The sequence below is a fragment of the Lepus europaeus genome, chromosome 6 (assembly GCF_033115175.1).
Source record: "Lepus europaeus isolate LE1 chromosome 6, mLepTim1.pri, whole genome shotgun sequence".
Taxonomy (NCBI): domain Eukaryota; kingdom Metazoa; phylum Chordata; class Mammalia; order Lagomorpha; family Leporidae; genus Lepus; species Lepus europaeus.
In genome coordinates this window covers 43,075,261-43,102,274 of record NC_084832.1, presented here as the reverse complement: position 1 = coordinate 43,102,274, position 27,014 = coordinate 43,075,261, and the positions used below count along the sequence as shown (strand labels likewise).

The following is a 27,014-nucleotide window of genomic DNA, read 5'->3' as shown; positions in this document are numbered from 1 at the left end:
CATTCTTAAGTGTAGGATGAAAAGTTCTGTTGATACCTGTTAGATTCATTTGATCTACAGTGTCAATTAAATCTGCTGTTTCCTTGTTGATCTTCTGTCTGCTTGATCTGTCTATTGCTGAAAGTGGAGTATTGAAGTACCCTAATGCTAATGTATTGTAGTCTAAGTATCCCTTTAAGTTCCTTAGCATATATCTAAATGACCCGGTGCCCTGTAATTAGGTGCATATACATTTATAATAGTTACATCTTCCTGTTGAATTGATCCCTTAATCATTATATAGTGCCCCTCTTTGTCTCTCTTAACAGTTTTTGTGTTAAAGTTTATTTTATCTGATGTTAAGATGGCTACACCAGCTCTTTTTTGGTTTCTGTTGGCATGGAATATCTTTTTCCAATCTTTCACTTTCAGTCTGCATGCATCTTTGTTGGAAAGATGTGTTTCTTGTAAGCAGCAAATAGATGTGTTTGTTTTTTAATCCATTCAGCCAGTCTGTGTCTTTTAATTGGAGAGTTGAGGCCATTTACATTCAATGTGACTATTGATAAATAGTAACTTTGCCCTGCCATTTTCTCAAAGATATTTCTAATACATGCTTTGAACTTCCTGTGATCTTTTACTGAGAGATTTTCTTCCTTTATCTTGTTTAGTATTGATGGCCATGTTTCTGTGTTTCTGTGTGTAACACATCTTTAAACATCTTTTGCAGGGCTGGATGAGTGATAACAAATTCTTTCAATTTTTGTTTGCTATGAAAGGTCTTTATTTCACCTTCATCCACAAATGAGAGCTTTGTTGGATATAATATTCTGGGCTGGCAGTTTTTCTCTCTGAGTGCCTGGGCTATATCTCGCCATTCCCTCCTACCCTTTAGGGTTTCTGATGAGAAGTCTGCTGTGAGTCTTATTCGAGATCCTCTGCGAGTAATCTGGCGTTTCTCTCTTACACATTTTAGAATCTTTTCTTTATGTTTCACTGTGGTGAGTTTGATTATAATATGTCGTGGTGAGGATCTCTTTTGGTCAGTTTATTGGAGGTTCTATGTACTTCCTGTACTTGGATGTCTCTTTCCTTCTCCAAACTCGGGAAGTTTTCTGCTAGTATCTCACTAAAAGGCCTTCTAATCCTTTCTCTCTCCATGCCTTCAGGAACTCCTAGAACCCAAATGTTGTGTTTTTTAATAGTATCCTGTAGATTCCCGACAATATTTTTAGATTTCTAATTTCCTCTTCTTGTCTTTGGTTTGACTGTATATATTCCTGTGCTCTGTCTTCTAAGTCCAATATTCTCTCTTCTGTCTCACTGATTCTGTTTTTAAGGCTCTCAAATGTGTGTCATTTATTCTATTGAATTATTTCTATCATTTTGATTCCTCTTCAATATCTCAATTCCATGTTCTACTAAATTCCTCATTTCATATTGATTCCTCCATATTTCATTTTCATGAGTGAGATTTTCTGTCCTGTCCTTCATGGATTTCTGTAGATCATGCATTTGTTTTTGATAATTTCTAAATGTTCTTATCATAAATTTTTTGAATTCTGTATCTTGCATTTCTTCTATCTCATCATCTCCATAATTTGTATTGGAGTGTCATGTTCATTTGGGAGAGTAATGGTGTCTTCCTTGTTCTTATTTCCTTGGTTTTTGCATTTGCTGTTGGCTTTGGCTTTGTGGAGATATTCTTTAGTTTCTTCTTTTTTTTCAGCTGTGGTGGCGTTTCTCGTTATACTATGACTCTAGATTAAGTGGACTGTCTGCTTTTGGTGAATCTCTAGAGGCTTGTGGTGGGTGTAGTCACAGAGCTCTGTTCAGTTCTTCAGGGTTAATGATGTGCCAAAGGTGATGCACCCAGGTTTGGCATGGTAAATCTTCTCTCTCTCTCTCTTTTTTTTTTTTTTTTTGTTCAGAAGGGAAGTAATTCCACTCAGCTGAGCTCTTCTCCTCCATGGCAATCAGTCCCTGAGTGCTAGCCCCAGTGGGTACAATATTTGTCTGCTCTGTCCCAAGGACCACACAAAGGATCTGTGCAGTCCTCAGTGTAAGCTCAGATTCCCCTGCAATGTCTCTCACCAGGTAGCCAAGGCAGCCTGAGTTTGTCGTGTCTCCCACCGAAACTACTCATACCTCAGCCACACTGTGAGTTCTCCCACACACTCTTAGTTTTTGTTTTTGTTTTTTCACAATCCCCATTCATAAGCTCCACACATTCACTTGGTCTTAGTCTCCTGCTATTATTTCCCACCAGAGACAGGTTTTTCTGCTTGGCTGAGGGCAGGCATGCCCCAAGCTGGCACAGCTGTTACATATATCCAAAATGGCACCTGCTCTATTGTCTTGCCTGCCTTTGTAAGGTGTGTGGAGAAAGAGAATTGTGTCCATACCATCCCTTTATTTTTTTCTCTCCTTTAGTTAGGCTGGTGTACTTTCCCCCACAGGGATTCAAACTTCGCTCCCTCTAGGCTCTTCCTGCCGCTTTTCCGCTAGTGTCTCAGGCTACTGTGGTTTTGTCTCATCTCTCAAGCACTGTTGTGGAGCCTCTCGGCAACTGGGGTCCTGAGCTGTGGGCGCCCATGCCCTATGTGTAGATCCACCAAGTCCCTCTAATTATGGAAGAGTTTCTTCTGTTGTTTTTTCCCTAATTCTTCCCTGCGACTATACTATCTTCACTTTTATTAATCTGTCATCTCCCGGACTATCAGTAAGCTCCCTCCCTATTCCACCATATTGGCTCCTCCCTGCAAATAAACTTTCTACAAGCAAAGAGAAGCATTAGAATTTACTGAATCTTAGATATTATTATTTCAGTTACTTAGGAAAATAATTTTTTATTGCATTAGTATAGTTTCAGGTGCTACCAAATACTTAATTTCAATTGTTACTTTTATCCTTGACTATTTACCTGATTTTGGTGTACTATAAGGAACATCATTGTAATAAATATATTCTTGAAATTAAATAAACTCATTATCAAATACGGCCAAAGAAATATAATGAAATACATCTTAAAATGCACAATGTTTTAATCGGCAGAACAGCTTGTCCCTCTAAAATATAATTTTCCTCTTGTTTAAGTTTCCATTGGATTGTGAATTATTGAACCTTTTAGAGTGTTCATATAAAATATGTTTATAGATTAAAGAAAAGACAGCCCTGTGTTCATGTGATTCTATAAACCCTACACTCCAGGAATAAACTTTGAGTTTACCTTGTATATCCTTCCATAAAGCTTCTATGCAAATAAAATTATAAATATCATAATTTTAAACTCAGTATGTGAGCTGTTAGATTTTTTCCTGATTAATGTTTATTCAATGTACTTGATTTTTTTCTTTTGCAATTATTTCTTTACTTTCATTTTATTTGAAGGCAGAGAAAGAATGAGAGAGAGAAATAAATCTCTCATCCACTGGTTCATTTCCCAAATGCCTACAACAGCTGAAGCTGTGGCAGTCTGAAGCCAGGAGCCCAGATTCAATCTGAGTATTCCACAAGAGGGGCAGGGACACAATTACTTAAGCCATTAGATATTGCCTCCCAGGGTATACATCAGCAGAAACTGGAATCAGAAGCAGAGGCAGAGCCAGAACTCAAATGCAGGCACTGAGGCATGAGATGTGGGCAGCCCAAGTGGCATCTTAACCACTGCACCAAATGCCTGATCCCACTAAAAATTAAAAATGGCTAAAGAGGGAGAAAATTTTCAGAAGTTGGATTATAGGGTATCAGTCAAGGTAATGAGACCTTAATTTTATCACTATTGAAAATTCAAATGTCCAGTTGCTGATTTTTTTTATTTGACATTTATGATTACAGGTAACCCATCGCATTAAAAATACCTCATGTTTGGTATTCAGAGATTTACATTCAAGTGTTTTGGTTTACTTGTTAATCACTTATCCCAGACTATTTATGATAAATCCATATTAATCTTAGGATTTATATGACAACTTAATGCACAAATGAATTCAGAATTTTGATTGTTTTTCATGCAAAACATATACAAATGTTTTATGTTAAGTGTTAGTCTTTCATAACTTACCCACTTAAAATATGAATAGCAATAAACTAACGTGTCTGCATAGACACCTTTCATAAATAGATTGATAATCATGAGCTAAATCTGGGAAAAACTCAATACATAATAATAACTAGAACATAAAAACTCAATACATAATAATAACTGAAACATAGTTTTATGGTGAACCTCTTAAGGTGATACTTTGTTAACTTAAGAATTTATTTTTGGGACCAGTGCTGTGGCATAGCAGATGAAACCACTACCTGCAGTGCCCACATAAGATGTGGGCACTGGTTTGAGTCCTGGCTGATAAATTTCCAATCCAGCTCCTTGCTGGTGTGCCTGGGCAGGCAGTGAAGATGGCCCAAGAGTTTAGGCCCTTATGACCCATGTAGGAGACCCGAAGGAAGCTCCTGGCTTCAGCCTGGCCCAGCCTTGGCTGTTGTGCCAGCAGATTGAGGATCTGTGTGTGTGTGTGTGTGTGTATGTGTGTCTGCCTCTGCCTCTCTGTAACTCTGCTTTTTGAATAAATAATGAGATAATTAAAATGAATTAAGTATATATGAACTTTAAAATATTTAGTAAGTGCTTCTGATATTAACTTGCAAGACCACTCCTGAAATAGCATTAGATTATAACATAACATTTCTTTTTACATAATTTGAAGTTGGTATAATAGTCTCATATTTTCCAATGTTAATGATTGCAACACCATATGTATTTTGCCCAATGATAAAAATTTCTCTGCTAAACAAAATATAAGAGGAAAATTTTAAAATCCATTAGTTTGTTTGATAATATGATTAGTTTTAAACTAAAAGCTAGATTTGCATTAAGTAAATTGATTTTATCATCTATTTACCTACAATTATTCAAAAGACTGCTTGCCTTTTTCACATGCTCAACAAATGTTTTTCACATATTTGCTAAAATTTATTTAAATTAGATTTCTAAAGATGGAGCCCATTTTTAAAATATTGCTAAATTTTAGATTATACCATTTTGGAAAATGGATTGGAAAGCCATTAGGTGGAGAGAGTTCCAGTGTTCTGGGCTCATAGGAAACAAATCAAATCCCAAAGTGTAGTAGCTTAACCAATCAGAACCACCAACTAACCTCTCTAACATTTCAAATTTAATTAATCTTCTTTGTATTGCTTCTTTGAACACCTTTTAGAAGATTTTTTCTTGTCACTTGTTGTCTGTATCTCTTGTGGTCTGGAGTTGCCTGAATCATGAATCGCTGTTTGCTTAAATGAATTTCAATTTTTTTGTGCCTAAAATTACCTCCTAATACTATAAAGAGAATAGAAAGCATTTGAATTCATTTAGCCATGATGATTAAAATGTAAATTTTTTCTTACCACACATATATGATTGACAATACTGGATTTAATTCAATATGAGCTAAATATTTAAAATATCTAAGTGTTCAGAATGCAACATATAAAATCAATATACTGATCTGATTTTCAAGATTTATTATATTATTCATTATTATTTCAAAATAAATTTAATTTTTATCCATTGGAGTACTATAAAATAATTTTCATTACTAAATAAGCCATTTGTTTATTTTTAAAACTTATTTTCATTTGAAAGGCAGAGAGGAAATCAGGAAGATAGAGAGAGAGGGAGACAGAAAGATAGATAAGAGATCATCCATCCTCCAATTTACTCTCCAAATGCCTGCAATAGCACAGGCTGGTGTAGGCCAAAGTCCTGAGCCCAGAGCTCAATTCACATTTCCCTTGTGACAGGGAAGCAAGTACTTGAGTAATCATCTGCTACCTCTCAGGGTGCATGCACTTTAGCTGGAAGCTGGATCAGAAGAGAAGTAGCCAAAACTCAAACCAAACACTCTAATATGGGTTATGATTGTTGCAAGCAATGACTACTGTAACAAATGCCTGCCCTAAATGAATCATTTAGAAATAATAAAAAATCCATATAAAGAGTAATAAAGCCAACCATGTGGAATATTATGAATACAAAGAAAACATAAAAGTAATGCCAGTGAAAATATTCAAAATTATATGAATTATTTTAAACACTCTCTTCAAAAAAAACTAACAACATTTTGTTTGTTAACATACTTTTGAGTTGATTGTGCCCTTCTGTCTTCATAAGCGAATGTATAACTATTTAATTTATAAGCTAGATGAAGTAAATTTAATTACATGCTAACATTAAGAATATATTTCTCTCTGAAAAAAAATTATGTGCAAAATAAACTATATTTCTTTAAATTTTGACAGAATACCCTGTCTCATTTCAGATTTTAATCACTCTTCCTAAATTATAATTTGATTTCTATTTAATATGATTGTGAATCATACAAAAAGAATATCTTTCTCCAGAGTTATAAGAAGAATTATTTTTAAACTTTTGTGTTTATTTCCTAAAATGATTCGGCAATTAAAATATTATAACTTCCTCAGGAAGAAAATGAATAAATGAGTAACAACAACAAAAACCCAATGTTTCACAGAAATGTGGATCCTTGTTTGTGCAACCATAGAGTAGTGTGCAATCTACATGTCAGTGTGTCACCTCTGAATGCATGTTTCCAACAAAGACAGACTATCCTACCTATGTGCAGGTATCTTTCTGTTTCCAACAATCAGGATAACATCACAGAGCTGCTGTTGTTTCAAGTAGCTTTCCATTTTTCTGAAGGTTTGCTCAGCATGGTGAACAGCTTGATAGAATTCTTCAGAACAACTTGAGTCCAAATCACTTTGAGGTGCCAGTGAATGGCTGGTTGCTGACAGCCTGTAAACCACAAAAAATGATGGTATCATCAATTGTCCAGAATGACACATATTTTTTGGCATATTTTGAGAACTATCAATGTATCTTGTGTTCATTTTCATAACTTTTTAAAACACAAATCCAATAAAACAAGTCTAAAATCTCTACTTTCAGTTAAAAACTCTACTTTCAGTTAAAAACTCTACTTTCAGCTCTAAAAACAAATAATGAATTAAAAATGACTTTTAACATTTTCATATTAACAAATAAAATTTGTAAGTTCGTAAGGGGCAATGTGATGTTTCAGTGTATGTACATAATATCACATCCAATCAGAATAAACATATCAATCTTCTCTAACATTCAACATTTCTTCATGGTAAAAACATATAAAATCAGTTCTTTTGGTTTATATATGAGAAATATAGAGCACACTATCATGATCTATAATCACCCTACCATGCAGTTGAACACCATAACTCCTCACTATGTAACTAAAACTTAATGCTGGTTAACCAATGATTCCCCCATTCTTCTCTCCTTAGCCTCTTTTTTCTTGCATTATAAAAATTATTTTAAAATGTATTTCCTATATTTATTAGGACACTAAGTCAGAAAACCTGAATATTAACATCTTTAAATTAATGAATGGCTAATTTCATCAATTTGATGGAATTTAAATGAGCTATTAAAGTGATAATTTGATCACATTGTTATAGTGTGATTCTTCAGATATACTAAATAGTATTCTGTGCAACAAGTGATTTTTTATCATGAAAAGTTATGAAACATGGTTTGTAAAAAAACAATTATATTTGAAAGTAAATTCTTGAGTTTGATGTACTGTATCCAACTGATTAACAAAATACATGGAATGTACTAGCTTAGGATATACAGATGTTTTAATTACTGTAATATGTAATAAATGTCATGGTTTTATGAAGTCTGTGAAATTTAAGCTAGGCTACGGTATCTCTTCCTAGCATATGCTATTTCACAAAGAACTTATAAAACAGCATACTCCATCAAGGAGTAAATCTCAGTATGCTTAGATACATGATACAGCCTACCAGACCCAATTAAGTGCTCAGGTAATAAATATTTTAAAAAATTAAAATCAAAAACAAATCACATAAGTAAAATAACAAATTGCTTATCATATCTAGTGTCTTAATATCATAATTATACTTCCAGTTGCAACGTAAGAATTTGTAGCTAACTGAATCTCCTACCCAGGACACTAGAAAGCAAGTTATATTTATTATCAAAGGAGTCATGTGAATCAAGTAAAACCTAAGAAAGCAACTAGGACTTAAAGGTTCAAAATCCTACAATAAGGGCAAATCTATTCAAATTAGCTCAAAATTCTTCACTGCATTTTCTTTCCTTCTCAAAAGTATTTACTAAATGTAAATGATGGGGCCGGCGCCGTGGCTTAACAGGCTAATCCTCCACCTTGTGGCGCCGGCACACCGGGTTCTAGTCCCGGTCGGGGCACCGGATTCTATCCTGGTTGCCCCTCTTCCAGGCCAGCTCTCTGCTATGGCTCGGGAAGGCAGTGGAAGATGGCCCAAGTCCTTGGGCCCTGCACCCGCATGGGAGACCAGGAGAAGCACCTGGCTCCTGGCTTCGGATCAGCGAGATGTGCCGGCCGCAGCGGCCATTGGAGGGTGAACCAACGGCAAAAAGGAAGACCTTTCTCTCTGTCTCTCTCTCTCACTATCCACTCTGCCTGTCAAAAAAAAAAAAAAATGTAAATGATGGAATGGAAGTCTAAAAAGTTCAGCAAATGTGGTAATTACACAGAATTTCTGGTGGTAGCATGCGATTTGGAGGAGAGATTAGATATTAGAATCATGGGCTTCAAAGGTATTCAGAGCCTGAGAGTTGAAGCAGACGCCATAAAAGACAAAAGTTCAAGAAGCAATAATGCCTCCTTAACAATTTGCATTTAGAAGAATTTGCTAGTTATTGAGCAGTACCTAACAGGCAACCAAGACTTACAGGAAGTTGAGAAATTAGAGTTTGAAGGATACATTTTTGAATTGACTGTGAATGAGGGTCTCTGAGTAAACCAATTCTCATCTGGACTCTCTGAAGGGCTACATTCTAGGAATTAGGAAACTTGATATAGGGAAGATAATACAAAGATTGAAACCTGTATCTGAATCAGTGAAAATCTGATTGCACTAGGGTGATCTTCTAATCTATGATCGAGCAAATAGTTAAAATAATTTCTCTTTATAAAAAGACAATCTCATGCATACCCTCTGGTTCTTACATATAATTCCTGGCATTAAAGGAAAAAATAAAAGGCTCGTGAAGGAGCAGAATCTAGAGAAGAAAAGTAGACATAGAAGCAGTCTTATGGGTGCTACAAATATTTGAATATATAGGTAACAATTATTACGTACTAGATGGAAATACACTTTTTTTTTTTAATTTGACAAATAGAGTTAGACAGTGAGAGAGAGACAGAGAGAAAGATAGCTAATCCAAAGCCAGGAGCGAGGTGCCTCATCCTGGTCTCCCAAGCGAGTGCAGGGACCCAAGCAATTTGGCCATCCTCCACTACATTTCAGGGCAACAGCAGAGACTGGAATGGAAGAGGAGCAACCAGGACAGAATCCGGCACTCCAACTGGGACTAGAACCCAGTGTCCATATGGGATGCTGGCGCAGCAGGTAGAGGATTAACCAAATGAGCTACGGTGCTGGCCCCACATCCGTTAATACATTTAAATACAAAATTAAAACTGGAAAACTTTACTGGAATATTAAGTTTCTGAAAAATTTAAATGGAAATAAGGAAATATAATAAATTAAAGATTTCAATAGATGTAATAAGATTGGCTGAAGGTGAAGATAAACATAGGGGTCTAGGAAATAAATTAATAGAAAATGCATAACCTAAAACATTGAGATAAAAAGAATAAATAAATCAGAGTCTCAAAAACAAATAAAAAATAATTTTTTTCATTCTTGATTATCTTTATATACAGAAAATCAACTTAGTGTATACTAAGTAAAGATTTCAACAGACTGCACCCACAAAGACACACAAAGTATAGAATACTGTTTGGATAGTAGTTTTACTGTTAATTCACATGGAACAACACATTAAGGACAGAGATCCTACATGGGGAGCAGGTGCACAGTGACTCCCATTGTTGATTTAATAACTGACACTCTTATTATGACGTCAGTAATCACCCGAGGCTCTTGTCAAGAGCTGCCAAGGCAATGGAAGCCTCTTGAGTTCTCCAACTCCGATCTTGTTTGACAAGGCCTTATTAAAAGTGGAAATTCTCTTCTCCCTTCAGAGAAAGGTATTGTTTTCTTTGATGGCCCATACTTTCCGCTGGGATCTCACTCACAGAGATCTTAGGTCATTTTTTTTTCCCACTGTGTCTTGGGTTTCCATGCCTGCGAAGCTCTCATGGGCTTTTTAGGCATATCTGAATGCCTTAAGGGCTGATTCTGAGGCCAGAGTACTGCTTAGGACAGCTGCCATTCTATGAGTTTGCTGTGAATCCTGCTTACCATATAGGATCATTCTCTCCTTTTTAATTTTATCAAGCATTATTTGCAGACATTGGTCTTATTTATGTAATCCCTTTGACACTTAATCCTATCTTTTCTATCAATTATGAACGTAAACTGATGACTTAAACAAGTAAGATGGCACTGGTATGTGCCACCTTGATGGGATTGAATTGCAATTCCCTGGCATATTTCTAACTCTACCATTAGGGGTAAGTCCGAGTGAGCATGTACTGAAATGTTCATCTCTTCTCCTTCTTATTCCCACTCTTATATTTAACAGGGATCACTTTTCAGTTAAATTTAAATGCCTAAGAATTATTGTGTGTTAAGTAAAGAGTTCAACCAATGGCATTAATTAAAACAAAAAAATACTAAAAATAAAATAAAATATGAAGTTGTTCCTCGACAGTCAGGACAAGGGCTGATCAAGACATTGTTTCTCATAGTGTCCATTTCACTTCAACAGGTTTCCTTTTAGGTGCTCAGTTAGTTGTCACCGATCAGGGAACAACTTATGATATTTGACTCCTTGGGACTGGCTTATTACATTCAACATGATGTTTTCCAGATTCCTCCATTTTTAGTGCAAATGACTGGATTTAATGGAGAAAAGTTGGAAGAATTTCCACTGAGATCTGGTACCAGACAGGGATGCCCACTCTTACCATTATTAGTCAATATAGTACTGGAAGATTTAGCCAGAGCCATTAGGCATGAAAAAGAAATTAAAGGGATACAAATTGGGAAGGAAGAAGTCAAACTATCCCTCTTTGCAAATGATATGATTCTTTATTTAGGGGATCTAAGAATTCTACTAAGAGACTATTGGAACTCATAGAAGAGTTTGGCAAAATACCAGGATATAAAATCAATGCACAAAAATCAACAGCCTTTGTATACACAGGCAATGCCATGGCTGAGAAAGAACTGCTACGATCAATCCCATTCACAATAGCTACAAAAACAATCAAATACCATGGAATAAACTTAACCAAAGATGTCAAAGATCTCTACGATGAGAATTACAAAATCTTAAAGAAATAGAAGATGATATCAAGAAATGAAAATCTTCCATGCTCATGGATTGGAAGAATCAATATCATCAAAATGTCCATTCTCCCAAAAGCAATTTATAGATTCAATGCAATACCAATCAAAATACAAAAGACATTCTTCTCAGATCTGGAAACAATGATGCTGAAATTCATATGGAGGCATAGAGACCTGGAAAGCTAAAGCAATCTTGTACAACAAAAACAAAGCCAGAGGCATCACAATACCACATTTCAGGACATACTATAGGGCAGTTATAATCGAAACAGCATGGTACTGGTACAGAAACAGATGGATAGACCAATGGAATAGAATAGAAACATCAGAAATCAATCCAAACATCTACAGCCAACTTATATTTGATCGAGGATCTAAAACCAATTCCTGGAGCAAGGACAGTCTATTCAACAAATGGTGCTGGGAAAACTGGATTTCCACATGCAGAAGCATGAAGCTAGACCCCTACCTTACACCTTACAGAAAAATCCACTCAGCATGTATTAAAGATCTAAATCTACAACCAGACACCATCAAATTATTAGAGAACATCGGAGAAACCATGCAAGATATAGGCACAGGCAAAGACTTCTTGGAAAAGACCCCAGAGTCACAGATAGTCAAAGCCAAAATTAAAAATTGGGCTTACATAAGATTGAGAAGTTTCTGTACTGCCAAAAATGCCAGGAGAGTGAAGAGGCAACCAACAGAATGTGAAAAATATTTGCAAATTATACAACTGATAAAGGATTAATAACTAGAATCTACAAAGAGATCAAGAAACTCTGCAACAACAAAACAAACAACCCACTTAAGAGATGGGCCAAGGACCTCAATAGACATTTTTCAAAAGAGGACATCCAAATGGCCACCAGACACATGAAAAAATGTTCAGGATCACTAACCAACAGGGAAATGCAAATCAAAACCACCATGAGGTTTCACCTCACCCTGGTTAGAATGGCTCACATACAGAAATCAACTAACAACAGATTCTGGTGAGGATGGGAGGAAAAAGGGACACTAATCAACTATTGGTGGGAATGCAAATTGGTAAGCCATTATGGAAGTCAGTTTGGAGAATGCTTAGAAACCTGAATATAGCCCTACCATACAACCGAGCTATCCCACTCCTTGGAATTTACCCAAAGGAAATTAAATTGGTGAATAAAAGAGCTGTCTGCACCTCAATGTTTATTGCAGCTCAATTCACAATAGCTAAGACATGGAATCAACCTAAATGTCCATCAATGAAGACTGGATAAAAAATTATGGGATATGTACTCTATAAAATACTATACAGCAGTAAAAAAAAATAATTATAATACTCATGTGCTCAAAATAGTGATAATCCTAAAAGTAGGGGTAGTTGAAGGAATAAAGAAATATTGAAATGATAGCCAAGAATATTAAAACAGTTAAAAGAAGAAGAAATGGATTCAAAATTCACTATAAAGCCTAGCATAGGCTCAAAAAATTACATATCATAAAATCAATGAAAAGTGAAGAAAAATGAATTTCTTAAAAGTTGCAAAGTAAAAAAAAAATAGGATATTTCCACCAGCTTATTTAATCAGCAAAATGTAAATTCAAATCAGGGCAGCATGTTTCAAGGGAGAACAATTGTAGGTCATTCTTTCTAATTTATGTGTAAAAGTCTTAAACAAAACATTGAATTGAATACAGAAATACAGATTTGAAAAGTATAAAATGTTACAATGAAATTGGACTTAATGAGGAAACATGTTTTAATCACATCAAGCCATCTAATGCAATTATTTGGTAAAAGTCATATTTAATTGAAACATTTTCCTCTTTGATATTCAGAATGTGATCGGTTAAAACATTTTAGTTCTATTTATATATTTTAAATTCTTTTTCTTTTCATTCCTTTTCTTTTTGAGAGGTGTACAAAGAGAGAGACAGACAGACAGAGAAAATGAGACCAAGACATGCAAGTTCCAATTCAATGGTTAGCTCCCAAAATGCCCACAAAGGCAAAGGCAGTGCTGGTCCAGATGCCAGAAGCTGAGAACTCAATCTGTGTCACCTATGTAAGTGGTAAGAACTCAATTACTTGAGTAATTACTACCGCCTCCTGGAACCTTCCTTGGCAGGAAGTTGGAGATAAGAACTAGAGCCAAGAATTGAATCCAGTTACTCCAATATGAGATGTGGATATCTTAAGTGCTGGACTAAATACTCTTCTCTTAGTATCAATTCTACACAACACTGCTTGGAAGACTTTGACAGTGTAATGTAAAAGAAGAAAAAATAAACTCATTACTTTTAGGTAAGAAAATACATAATTCATAGTTTTCTAGAAGATGTGTTTATGTACGTAGAAAAACATCTGGAGAAGCTTACATGTCTAAATCCATTAGAATTATGGTGTTTCCCCTGTTATCTACAGTATTTGTCTATAAAATAGGGTTATTTTCATGAGACTTTACAAGTTTTTTCTTTAAATATTTGAAGCTAATACAAATTTTGCTATACCATATGTTTGCCTTTCACAAGTTTGCAAATTACAAGCCCAGAATATGGTCATTTCTCAGCAAATGTTTTAGGAATTCAAGCTTAGGAATATCTAACAAGGCAGCCAAATTCTTTCACACATTAACACATTGAACAGAAAAGACACAAAATGCACTCCTGGGTACATTTTTATGTTGAGAATGAATATATTATTATTATTGGTTCTTATATACCAAAGAGGAGCTGATTCAGGACTGTGGGCTGCCAAAAATATCAAAATTGCCCCAAAAAGAGCCCTTGATATTTTTGGTCTAGTACCCAGACCGAATGAACAAAGTCTAAAATCTGAGATATCAGAAATAGCCCTGCAGGATGTCTCTAGATTTGAAGTTTTTGGTATAAGGACTCCATTTAGGTACTTATATTAATTATCCATGAGTTAAATGGACTACTTAAGGCAGAAGTTCTGAGTATCACTAAGAATTTCATAATCTTGGAAGAGTTAACAAGAAAGTAATTTATTATATATTCAAATCATGGAAGTTGTGGATGCAATAGTAAATAGAGTAAAATGTGCTTTTATAGATTGGTGAGACCCTAGAAATTTGAAAAAAGAGCATGGTATTTGAAAGGATTTATTCAAAATCATAAACATAATTAATATCATGGTAGTACTATCTAGGGGCCAGCACTGTGGCATAGTGGAGTAAGCTGCAACTTGTAAAACCAGCATCCTGTATTGGACTTCTGGTTCAAGTTCCTACTGCTGTACTTCTGATCCAGCTTCATGCTAATGTGCCTACAAAGACAATGGAAGTTGGGAGATGGCTGGAGTGCTTGGCCCCCTGTTACCCATGTGGGAGACCTAGATGAATACCTGGCTCTTGCCTTCAGCCTGGCCTAGACCTGCCGTTACAGCCATCTGCAGAGTGAACCAGTGGATAGATCTGTATGGCTCTCTCACCTCGCTCCATCCCCTTCTTCCTACTTTGTCACTATGTCTTCAAATAAATAAATGTTTTGAAAAAATATTAGTTTCTTTTATCTAGTTTATCCACACTAACCAACCTGAATAAAAAATATTGATTTGGGGCTTTTTTTTCTGAAAACTTTAAAGCAACAAGTTCTTAAAATATTGTGCAAGGGCTTAGGCCACCATCTAATGCCAGATTCCACATGAGCACTAGTTCAGGTCCTGGCTGCTTCACTTCCTATCCATTTCCCTGCTAAATTTCCTGGAAAAGCAGCTGAAGATGGCCCAAGTGCTTGGATCCCTGCCATCCATATAGGAAACCTGGATGGGGTTCCAAAGTCCTGGCTTTGGCCTGGCCCAGCCCTGGCTGTTCCAAACATTTTGGGAGCGAAGCAATGGATGGAAGATACCTATCTCTCCCTCTTTCTGTAACTCTGCCTTTCAAGCAAATAAATGTCTTTAACAAAAATTTGTTTTTAAAAAATGGAGGGCTAACAACTAGACTTCAAAGCAACTTTTTATTAAAGATTTTATTCATCAATCCCAATCACAATAGCCACAAAAACAATCAAATACCTTGGAATAAACTTAACCACAGACGTCAAAAATCTCTATAATGTGAATTACAAAATCTTAAAGAAAGAAATAGAAGAGGATACCAAAAAATGAAAACTCTTCCATGCTCATGGAATAGAAGAATCAATATCATCAAGATGTCCATTCTCCCAAAAGCAATTTATAGATTCAATGTGATACCAATCAAAAAACCAAAGACATTCTTCTCAAATCTGGAAAAAAATGATACTAAAATTCATACGGAGGCACAGAAGTCCTCGAAATGTAAAGCAATCTCGTACAACAAAAACAAAGCTGGAGGCATCACAATACCACATTTCAGGACATACTACAGGGCAGTTGTAACAAAAACAGCATGGTACTGGTACACAAACAGATGGATAGACCAATGAAACAGAATAGAAACACCAGAAATTAATCCAAACATCTACAGCCAACTTATATTTGATTGAGGATCTAAAACCAATTCCTGGAGCAAGGACAGTCTATTCAACAAATGGTGCTGGGAAAACTGGATTTCCATGTGCAGAAGCATGAAGCAAGACCTCTACCTTACACCTTACACAAAATCCACTCAACATGGATCAAAGACCTAAATCCATGACCCAGCACCATCAAATTATTAGAAAACATTGGAGAAACCCTGCAAGATATTGGCACAGGCAAAGACTTCTTGGAAAAGACCCCGGTGGCAAAGGCAGTCAAAGCCAAAATTAACATTTGGGATTGCATCAAATTGAGACATTTCTGTACTGCAAAAGAAACATTCAGGAAAGTGAAGAGGCAACCAACAGAATGGGAAAAAATATTTGCAAACTATGCAACAAATAAAGAATTAATAACCAGAATCTACAAAGAGATCAAGAAACTCCATAACAACAAAACAAACAACCCACTTAAGAGATGGGCCAAGGATCTTAATAGACATTTTTCAAAAGAGGAAATCCAAATGGCCAACAGGCACATGAAAAAATGCTTAAGATCACTAGCAATCAGGGAAATTCAAATCAAAACCACAATGAGGTTTCACCTCACCCCAGTTAGAATGGCTCACATACAGAAATCTACCAACAACAGATGCTGGAGAGGATGTGGGGAAAAGGGGACACTAACCAACTGTTGGTGGGAATGCAAACTGGCTAAGCCACTATGGAAGTCAGTCTGGAGAGTCCTCAGAAACCTGAATATAACCCTACCATACAACCCAGCCATCCCACTCCTTGGAATTTACCCAAAGGAAATTAAATTGGCAAACAAAAGAGCTGTCTACACCTGTTTACTGCAGCTAAATTCACAATAGCTAAGACATGGAATCAACCTAAATGCCCATCAACAGTAAACTGGATAAAGAAATTATGGGATATATACTCTATCGAATGTTATACAGCAGTAAAAAGAAAAAAAAAAAACAATGAAATCTGGTAATTTGCAACAAAATGGAGGAATCTGGAACACATCATGCTGAGTGAAATAAGGCAGTACCAAAGGGACAAATATCATATATTCTCCCTGATCTGTGACAACTAATCAAGTACCAAAAAGGAAACCTGTTGAAGTAAAATGGACACTATGAGAAACAATGACTTGATCAGCCCTTTTCCTGACTGTAGGTGAACAATTTAATACTTTATCCCTCTTAGTATTTTTTTGTCTGTTCTACTTAATACTATTGGTTGAATTCTGTAATTAATACACAGTTATTCTTAAGTGTTGAAACTTAACTGAAAAGTGATCCCTGTTAAATATAAGAGTGGGAATAAGAGAGGGAAGAGATGTACAATTTGGGACATGCTCAATCGGACTTGCCCCAAATGGTAGAGTTACAAACATGCCAGGGGATTCCAATTCAATCCCATCAAGGTGGCATGTACCAATGTCAATTCACTAGTCTATTTGATCAATTTCAGTTCACAATTGATCATACTGATAGGTCTAAGAGTCAAAGGAATCACATAAATAAGACTAGTGTCTGCAAATACTAACTGATTTAATCAAAAAGGGAGAGAACGATCCAACATGGTGGGGAGGATACACAGCAGACTCACAGAATGGCAGATGTCCTAAACAGCACTCTGGCCTCAGAATAAGCCTTTAAGCAGCTGAAGAGCCCATGAGAGTATTTCAGGCATGGAAAGCCAAGACACTGTTGCAAAACAAAACAACAACAACAAAATAAATAAATAAATAAAATGACCTAAATGAAAAATCTCTGTGAGTGAGATCCCAGTGGAAAGAACAGGCCATCAAAGAAGGAGGTACCTTTCTCCAAAGAGAGGAGAAACCTTCCACTTTGACTATGACCTTGTCTAAATATGACCAGAGTCAGCGAACTCAAAAGGCCTCCATAGCCTTAGCAACTCATGATAAGAGCCTAGGGAGATTACTGACGCCAGAAGCAAGAGTGTCAATTTGTTAATTCAACAACAGGAGTCACTGTGTACTTACTCCTCATGTAGGATCTCTGTCCTAAATGTGCTGTACATCGTGATTTAATGCTATAACTAGTACTCAAACAGTATTTTTCACTTTGTGTTTCTGTGTGGGTGCAAACTGTTGAAAGCTTTACTTAATATATGCTAAATTGATCTTCTGTATATAAAGATAATTGAAAATGAATCTTGATGTGAATGCAAGGGGAGAGGAAGTGGGAGAGGGGAGGGTTGCGGGTGGGAGGGAAGTTATGTGGGGGCAAAAGCCATTGTAATCCATAAGCTTTATTCATTAAATAAATTTAAAAAAAGGGGACAGTGACAGTACAGGTAACTAGAGTACTCTAAATGTTATATTTAACTGATAAAATAAGCTACTAATAATGCCCTGATTATCTGGGACGAAGTACAAAGGAATCACTGGACATTTGTGTGCTTAAAAGTATTATTTAACAAATGTAAATATTTTACAGAGCTTTTTGTTATAAGTTATTTTATAATACTAGGCAAGTCTTAGAAAAAGAGATAAAAGTACATTCATAGAATCACTATACTGAATTGTATCTATTTAACACATTATTCAAAACATAAATTATTTTTATTTGAAAACAATTATGGAATTACATAAAAGATTATTTTTATAACTCTTCAATAAAGAAGATAATCATAAAAAAGATGCTTCTAAGCATACTAGAGAATGTGGGTAGATTGTTTGCAACTACTACACCATCCTATATATAGGACTACAGCATCTTCAGATTTTAGTACCTGCAGGGTAGGATATGGGGCGAAGGAACAGACATCTGTAATGACTACCCTGAGTCATCAAGAACAGAGCTTGATGGGATGGGCATTTTGTTTAGCAGTGAAGATACTGCTTGAGATACCAATATATCATATCAGAGTGCCTGGGTTCAAGTCAGCTCTGCTTCCTGTCCAGCTTCCCGCTACTGTACATGTTGCTAGGCAATATGTAAAAAAAAAAAAGAGAGAGATTTTAATCATTTATTTGAGAAGCAGAGTTACAGACAATTACCAGAACTGTGCCAATTCGAAGCTAGGATCCAGGAGCTTTCTCCAGGTCTCCCATTTGGGTGCAGGGGCCCAAACCAGTTCCACTGGTTTCCCAGGCTATAGCAGAGAGCTGGATCAGAAGAGGAGCACCCAGGAATAGAACTGGTGCCCATAAAGGATGCCAACACCGGAGGTAGACGATTAACCCACTATGCCACAGTGTCAGCCCCTCAAAGCTACTTTTTTTTTTTTAATGGTTTCAGCACTTAGTTTTTTTCTAAAAGTTCTTGAGCTTTGAGTCTCCACATATAACATTTGAGAACAAGTCACTTTTCTTCAAGGTCATTCGATCTGTTAAGATAAATAGTTATTTCAGCTTGACTTGATTTTCTCTTGTACATTTCTTCATAAATCATTTCTTGATCTCAGATCTGGGCAGGACTTTTTCTCCTACACCTTTGATTCTTTGTATATTTTAAAAATGTGTTTTCACACTGCAATGCGGAGGATTTTTAAATTAAGCTTCATTATTTAAACTTCTTTTCATCAGATATCTAAATTGACTAATTTGACAAGTAAGAACTTACAGTTTGAGGAAATACAAATTAATATTTACAAAGTTTCCTGTAAGTATTCAATAAAAATCTAGTATATTATTTCATTTTACTGTCTAAATTTCTCTATCTTCAGCATTAAATAAGTAGCCTCTTTTCAGTCTACTTCTAAGGGTCCTTAATAGAATGATCTGACATTCCAAAATCTTTATTTTGTCCAACATAAATCTTGAAGTTATGAGAAATATAACTGAAAATTTTACATACTTGGGGCGAGCCTGTGGCACAGTGATCAAGCTGCTTCTTGGGATGCCTGCATCCCACATGAAGGTGCCTGCTTTAAGAACAAGCTATTCATCTTCTGATTCAGCTTCCTGCTAATGCGTACTGTAGGGCACAGCAGTGATAGCTCAGGTACTTGGATGCTTTCCAACCACATGGGAGACCCAGATGGAGTTCTAGCTTCCTGGCTTCATCTGGCCCAGCTCTGGCTGCTATGTGCATTTGAGGAGAAACCAGTTGATGGACTTTCTCTCTCTTTCTCTCTGTTCCCTCTCACACTCTATGTTGCTCTGTCTTTCAAATAACAATAAATATCTTTTTAAATTTAGATATAATGAAAGTTACCCCATCTGAACATATGTAAAATATAGAATCAATGAAAATTGCCTTTGATCTCATTATTCAAGCCACACTATACTGCTATTTCCTTTACAATTGTATGTCTTTTTTTTTTTTTTAAGATTATCTCTTTATTTGAAAGGCAGAGTTTCAGAGAGAGAGAGAGAGAGAGAGAGAAAGAGACAGAGACATTCCATTTGCTGGTGTACTCCCCAAATGGCTGCAATAGCCAAGACTGGGCCGGGCCAAAGCCAAGAGCCAGGAGCTTCATCTCCCATGTAGACGGCAGGGGCCTAAATGCTTGGGCCATCTTCCACTGCTTTCCAGCTGAATTAGCAGGGAGAGGATTGAAAGTGGAACAATCAGAACTTGAACTGGTTCCCCATGAGATGCTGCCATCACAGGCTGTGGCTTTATCTGTTACACCACAATGCTGGTCTTTTGATATATATATATATATATATATATATATATATATATATACACACACATATATATATATATATAAATTTTTTTTTTTGACAGGCAGAGTGGACAGTGAGAGAGAGAGACAGAGAGAAAGGTCTTCCTTTGCCATTGGTTCACCCTCCAATGGCCACCGCGGTAGCACACTGCGGCCGGCGCACCGCGCTGATCCGATGGCAGGAGCCAGGTGCCTATCCTGGTCTCCCATGAGGTGCAAGGCCCAAGCACTTGGGCCATCCTCCACTGCACTCCCTGGCCACAGCAGAGAGCTTGCCTGGAAGAGGGGCAGCCGGGACAGAACCGGCGCCCCGACCGGGACTAGAACCTGGTGCGCCGGCACCGCAAGGCAGAGGATTAGCCTAGTGAGCCGTGGCGCCAGCCATTTTTTTATATTTTATTAACATATATTGCTTGTAAATTTTATAAGGTCTGGTGTATTATTCTAACACATATACAGAGAATAAATCAATCAGACCAGGTACCTAGCATTTCATTTCTTTCGATTTTCTTTGTATATGGAGACTATCAGTGCCTCGTTTCCAGTTCTGTAGGACATAATGTCATTTTGAACTATTGCTACCCCACTGTGCTTTACGTGACTACTATGTTTTGAAAGAGTTGTCTTCACTCATTTACTTCAAACATGACCCTCTCCAAATCCTCTTCAACTCATTGTACCCACATCTTTAACCACCATTTAATGAAATTGTTGTTTTAGTTAGATGTTGATTAGCATATTTTTTACTTATTTGGGTGTGGCATTGTGGCTTAGCAGGTCAACTTGCCGCTTATAGGTCAGGGATGCTGGATTGAGTCCTGGCTGCTCCACTTCTGATCCAGCTCCCTGTTAATGCTTCTGGAAAAGTAATGGATGATGGATCAAGAGGTTGGTCCCCAGCACTCACCTGGGAGATATGGAAGAAGCTCCTGGCTTCAGCCTGGCCCAGCACTGGCCGTTGCTGCCATTTGAAGAGTGAATCACTGGATAGAAGATGTGTTTCTCTGTCTCTCTCTGTACCTCTAACTTTCAAATAAAAAATAAATTCTAACAAACTAACACATATTTTTACTTATTTGAAAGAATGAAAGAGAAATAGAGAGAGAAAAAATTTCCATCAGCTGGGTCACCCCAAATGCTCATAACACCCAGGGCTGTGTCAGGCCAATGCCAAGGAGTCCAGAATTCAATCCAGGTCTGCCACATGGATGGAGAGGAATCAAGTGTTTAAGTCAACACCTGTTGCCTCCCAGGGTGAGCATTAGCAGGAAGCTTCGTCAGAAGTAGGATCCATGGGACCAGTGCTGTAGCTTAGTGGGTAAAGCTGCCATCTGCAGTGCTGGCATCCCATATGGTTGCTGGTTAGAGTCCCAGCTGCTCCACTTCTGATCCAGCTCCCTGCTGATGCACCTGGGAAAGCAGTGGAAGGTGGCCCAAGTACTTGGACCCCTGCACCCACGTAGGCTTCGAAACAGCCCAGCTCCAGCCATTGAGGCCATTTGGGGAGTGAACTAGCAGATCGAAGGTCTCTCCCTCTCTATGTAACTCTACCTTTCAAATACAAAAACAAATTTAAAAAAAAAAAAAAAAAGAGGACAGACTTGATCCCTGACTCTGGTATGGGATGTGGATATCCCAAGTGGTAGCTTTAACCACTGTGCAACAATGCCTTCCCCAAAACTGCTCTTGACAAGGTTAGAGACTTTCTTGTCACTTTTTTCAGCTTTCATTTTCATTTCATATCCCAAAACCTTACAGAGTGCCTAGGACACAGAGAGTAGTTGTTAAAGGTTTGTATTGTGAATTGCCATTATTGAGGATCCACTAGCTTCCAGAGGCCATGGGACAGGGGAAGAAAATGTGAAATAATAGCTACAACTATAATATCTACCTTTTGCATTTCTCTGGTAGTACATTGATGTACCTCACAAAAGTATGAGCTTATACACTAGAGAAAAAAATTTTTAAATCCTTTAAATAGGTATAATATATTCATTTCAATCAAGGGTCACTAATGATAAGATTTCTATTTTATTAATTCTTTAACGTCAGTGATGAAGAATCCAGCTGAAATGACAAAACAAAGTTACAGGGCAGTTTGCTAATTTGTAGTTTCTCTTAAGTAGTAATAGTTAAGTTTTGTTTTGAGAAAAAAAATATTTTCAAGTTCCATTTATTTATTTGAAAGGCAGAGTAACAGAAAGAAAAGGACAGAGACAGAGATCTTTTATCTACTGGTTCACTCCCCGAATGCCTGCAACAGCTAGGGCTGGGCCAAGCTGAAACATGGAGCCAGGAACTCCATCTGGGCCCCCATGAGGGTGGACAGAATACAAATGGGCTATCATCTGCCTTATCAAAGGTACACAAGCAGGAAATTGCATCAAAAGCAGAGGTGGGACATGGCCCCAGGAACTCCAATAGGAAGTGTGGGTATCTCAATTGGTGGCTTAACCCACTGCGCCACAAGCTGCCCTGAGATAATTATTTTAAAGAATATTCTGTAATGTCAAATAAAGGAACACTTACGCATACACATTCCTGAGCAAAGACCTGAATGCAGCAAAAGATGTCCTTTTGTAAGTGAAAAATTAACTGTTTACTATAGCCCAGTATATTTAGTGCGTAATTCAGGCAACATATATCTGTTTATATTCTGTTTACAGTAGAGCTATATTTGTTTTAGTTTTACAATTTTTCTGAATATAATGGGAAATTGAAAGTTTGCCATTTTCTCATTTTGAGTTTAAGTGTTTCAAAGTGTCTATCCTTTTTTAATGCTTAGATATTTTATATAAGGCACATATTATTTTAATTAAAATGTACAGTTACTACTGCAAAAATATCAAAATTCAGAAACAAGAAAAGAAAAATGTGAACACATAATCCATTTTGCATAACAATATCACGGGAGGGAACATCATCACATATCAGCATAAACCAGTGTTCAAAATAAATGCTTAGTTATGTTAAACACACTAATTTTCAAATCTTTTATTAACCCCCAAGGGAGAGGTTTAGATCCAGGAAATATTGTAATGAATAAAGTTCAAGTACCAGGTGCTGCTACTTACAAACTAGAAAAATGAATATAATTATTAACAGTGCCTCAGGGCATAATTTTATTTTATAAGATAATTGGAATTTTAAGTAAGGCTTTTTATCAGAAGTATTGAAAAAGAGACACATACAAAAATTAGTAGGAAAGAAGTCTTTTAAAAAAAAGGATAACTTATGAACCAGAGAAAAAGAATACATATTCTGACTGCATTTTTTAATTACTTTTAAATCTCAATTAGTGTAGAGATAAGGGGTCGGCACTGTGGTGTAGCAAGTAAAGCTGCTGACTGTAGTCCAGCATCCCATATGGGTACCAGTTCAAGTCCCAGCTGCACCACTTTAGATCAAGCTCCCTACTAATGCACCTGAGAATGCAATGCAGGATGGTCCAAGTGCTTGGGCCTCTGTACCCACATGGGAGACCAGGAGAAGCTCCTGGCTTCAGCCTGGGCCAGCCCCATCAGCTGATGGAAGATCTCTCTTTGTCTCCTCTTTCTCTGTGTGTAACTCTGCCTTCCAAATAAATAAATAAACCATTAATTAAAAAAAAGTAGGGATAAAATAGGATACTATTTTTTAAAAATTCCTCATTTGATAATTATAGAAAAAAAGATGTGTATTTGAAAGTGCTTTGTAATATGAACTTTTATTTCCAGAGGGACACAAGATGTGAATTTGTAATCAATAGTATTTGTGAAATAAAAAGAATACCTTTATGAATTAAGGATAAATCAGTGCAGTGCAGCATGCAACTTGAGAAAAGATATCTATTGATAGTAAATAATAATATGAAATCAATAATGTATTTGCTATTTCTAACTTTAAACTGCACAATCTTTAAGTATAACAAAGTATTTTTACATTTTTGAAATTTAAAATTTGAAATATTGTCAAGAGCTTTAAACCTAAAATAAAAAGTGTAGTTGAGGAACTGATGAGGATGGTTGACATATGAATCACAGTAGATGACAATTCTCAATAGAAAAAGAGAAAAATTTGAGGCGACAACCTATAGAAGATTAGGGCAATACGAAATGTGATAAAATTTTTGAAGTGCTTGTGCTTCTACTATTAAATGAAGTTTGTAATTATTATGTAAATTATTAACAAAGTAAAACCTATGTATTCTATTTTATGCTTTTTCTTTAACAAAGCTTTCCATCAGTCTAAGATTTTAAAATTAAAATAAATGTATATTTAAGTCTGATATTGAAATTGATCTTATTTGCACATGTAATTGCCATAACTATCTTTTTTAATAAACTGCACAGCCTCAGGAATTTTTTTCTAACAATGGGAATAGACTGTTAACACTTAGATGAATAATAATTTTATTAGTGTCTTCATTTGAAACAGCTAGAATGAATTTACTCAATGAAGAGACCTTTTTTATTTGGAATAATTGATACCAGAAGCACTTCCAGGACGCTGACATCAAAATGGGAATCTGAATGCCTCAACTACTTTGAAAACACACAGATGATCCTAAAGGCTAGAAATGAAATTTTAAAAACCCATTGCTTATGCATCATATTTATTCAAAATATCCAAAGTCAAGATATAAAGCATTGAACAGGTGAAAGATTTGGAATGTCTTTTGGCTGGTAAAGTAGGTTGATTTAGCAATTGTATTAGCCATTACAAGTCCCAGCACCTAGTCTCAGTTGGCCCTTCCTACTAAAAGATGCCAGCTGTCTCATTTCCCTACCTCCTTAGTCACAATTCTGAAAAAACACTAGGAAGAACTTGTAATAACAGGGATCGTTTTAAACTACTTTTTACCACCAAGCAGACTCCCTGCAGAACTGTGCTGTTCAATCTCCCTCTACGTTTGCTCCTAGACTGACAAGAGTGAGCACCCTGGCTGCTCTGACTGGAACAGTTCTCATTTTCTCACTTACTAAATTACAAAAAATTCTCTGCCACCTATTTAAGATTATTCTGATCTCCAATTGTCAATAATTGCCTCGTTAAACTATAGAGTTCTCCACTAGAACACCACTGCCCTAAGAGGTATAAAAGTCTGTGAAACCCTGCTCTATGTTCCAAGATGCTCTAAATTATTGAATTATTGTAATCATAGTAGTTTAAATATTTTGCCAAAAAATTTACATATGTCTTTTAACAAAGCATTGTTGGTACCATGCTTAAGTGTCTTGTCTTCTAGTGTTGCAGGCTAGGTTTGGCCAAAATTAATATTTCAGGCTCTTGCCTTTTACTCAGAGAAGAATTCTAAGCACAAGCTCAAACATGGCATGCAGCATGGTAGGTTTATTTAGAAAGGCTGGCGCTGCGGCTCACTAGGCTAATCCTCCACCTTGCGGCGCCGGCACACCGGGTTCTAGTCCCGGTCGGGGCGCCGGATTCTGTCCTGGTTGCCCCTCTTCCAGGCCAGCTCTCTGCTGTGGTCCAGGAGTGCAGTGGAGGATGGCCCAAGTGCTTGGGCCCTGCACCCCATGGGAGACCAGGAGAAGCACCTGGCTCCTGCCTTTGGATCAGGGCGGTGCGCCAGCGGCAGCGCACCAGCCGCGGTGGCCATTGGAGGGTGAACCAATGGCAAAGGAAGACCTTTCTCTCTCTCTCTCTCTCTCTCTCTCTCTCTCTCACTATCCACTCTGCCTGTCAAAAAAATAAATTAATTAATTTAAAAAAAAAAAAAAGAAAGTGAAAAGAGCTTTTGGGTCCCTGGTTCCAAGTTGACAAAGAAAAGAGGGAACAGCCTTGCTAAAAAGGGCTGCAGCCACGTGCAACCTATTCACTGCACTAAATGCACTTGCTATGTGCCCAAGGAGAAGGCCATTAAGAAGTTGGGGAGAGGGAGTAGGAGGTAGGACAGGAGTGGGGGTGGGAGGGTGGGTATTGGGGGAAGAACCACTATAGTCGTACCTATGAAATTTGCATTCATTAAATAAAAGCTTTTAAAAAAAAAGTTCATCTGCAACATAGTGGAGGCTGCAGCTGTCAGGGAGGTCCCCGAAGGGAGTGATTTCAACCCCTACGTGCTTCCCAAGCTGTATGTGAAGCTACATTATTGTGTGAGTTGCCCCATTCACAGCAAGATGGTCAGAAACTGATGTGAAGCTTGATAGGATCCGACACCACCACCCCAATTTAGACCTGCTGGTGCTACCCCACAGCCTCCACCTAAGCCCATGTATGGAGTGTAATCTTTAAGAGCTAAAGAAAAATGATTTTCTGGAAAAATAAAGTGGAAATTTATGCTTAAAAAAAAAGAAAGTGAGAAGAATACACAGGCACATGAGGGCTTCATTTAGGGAAAGTGGGCCAGGAAAGGTGAAAGAGAGCATACCATACCCTGGTTGGCTTGTCATGGGTCCATGAGGTGAGGAGAGAGTAGAGGGAGAGCTCCTCCTCATTCCCCTGGATTTCTATTAGCTTTCAAAAGGGGAGTGGTTACATAGTACTGCCCCCAGGTCTCAGGTAAGGGGAGTTGCCTTTTGGGAAGGGGTCATCTA

At 37.0% G+C, this 27,014-nt stretch overlaps 1 protein-coding gene across 2 annotated transcripts in view; it reads right to left on the bottom strand.

The window, feature by feature from the left end:
- The window catches only part of KLHL1 (kelch like family member 1), a 385,849-nt gene that overhangs the window by 245,402 nt on the left and 113,433 nt on the right, over positions 1–27,014 (bottom strand). Inside the window, exon 2 of one of the 2 annotated variants that reach the window (XM_062195308.1) lies at positions 6,614–6,796. The exons of the other annotated variant lie outside the window; for it this stretch is intronic. Coding sequence (XP_062051292.1) covers positions 6,614–6,796 — 183 coding nt within the window. The remainder of the gene's footprint in view (positions 1–6,613; positions 6,797–27,014) is intronic. 2 annotated transcript variants of the gene reach the window in all.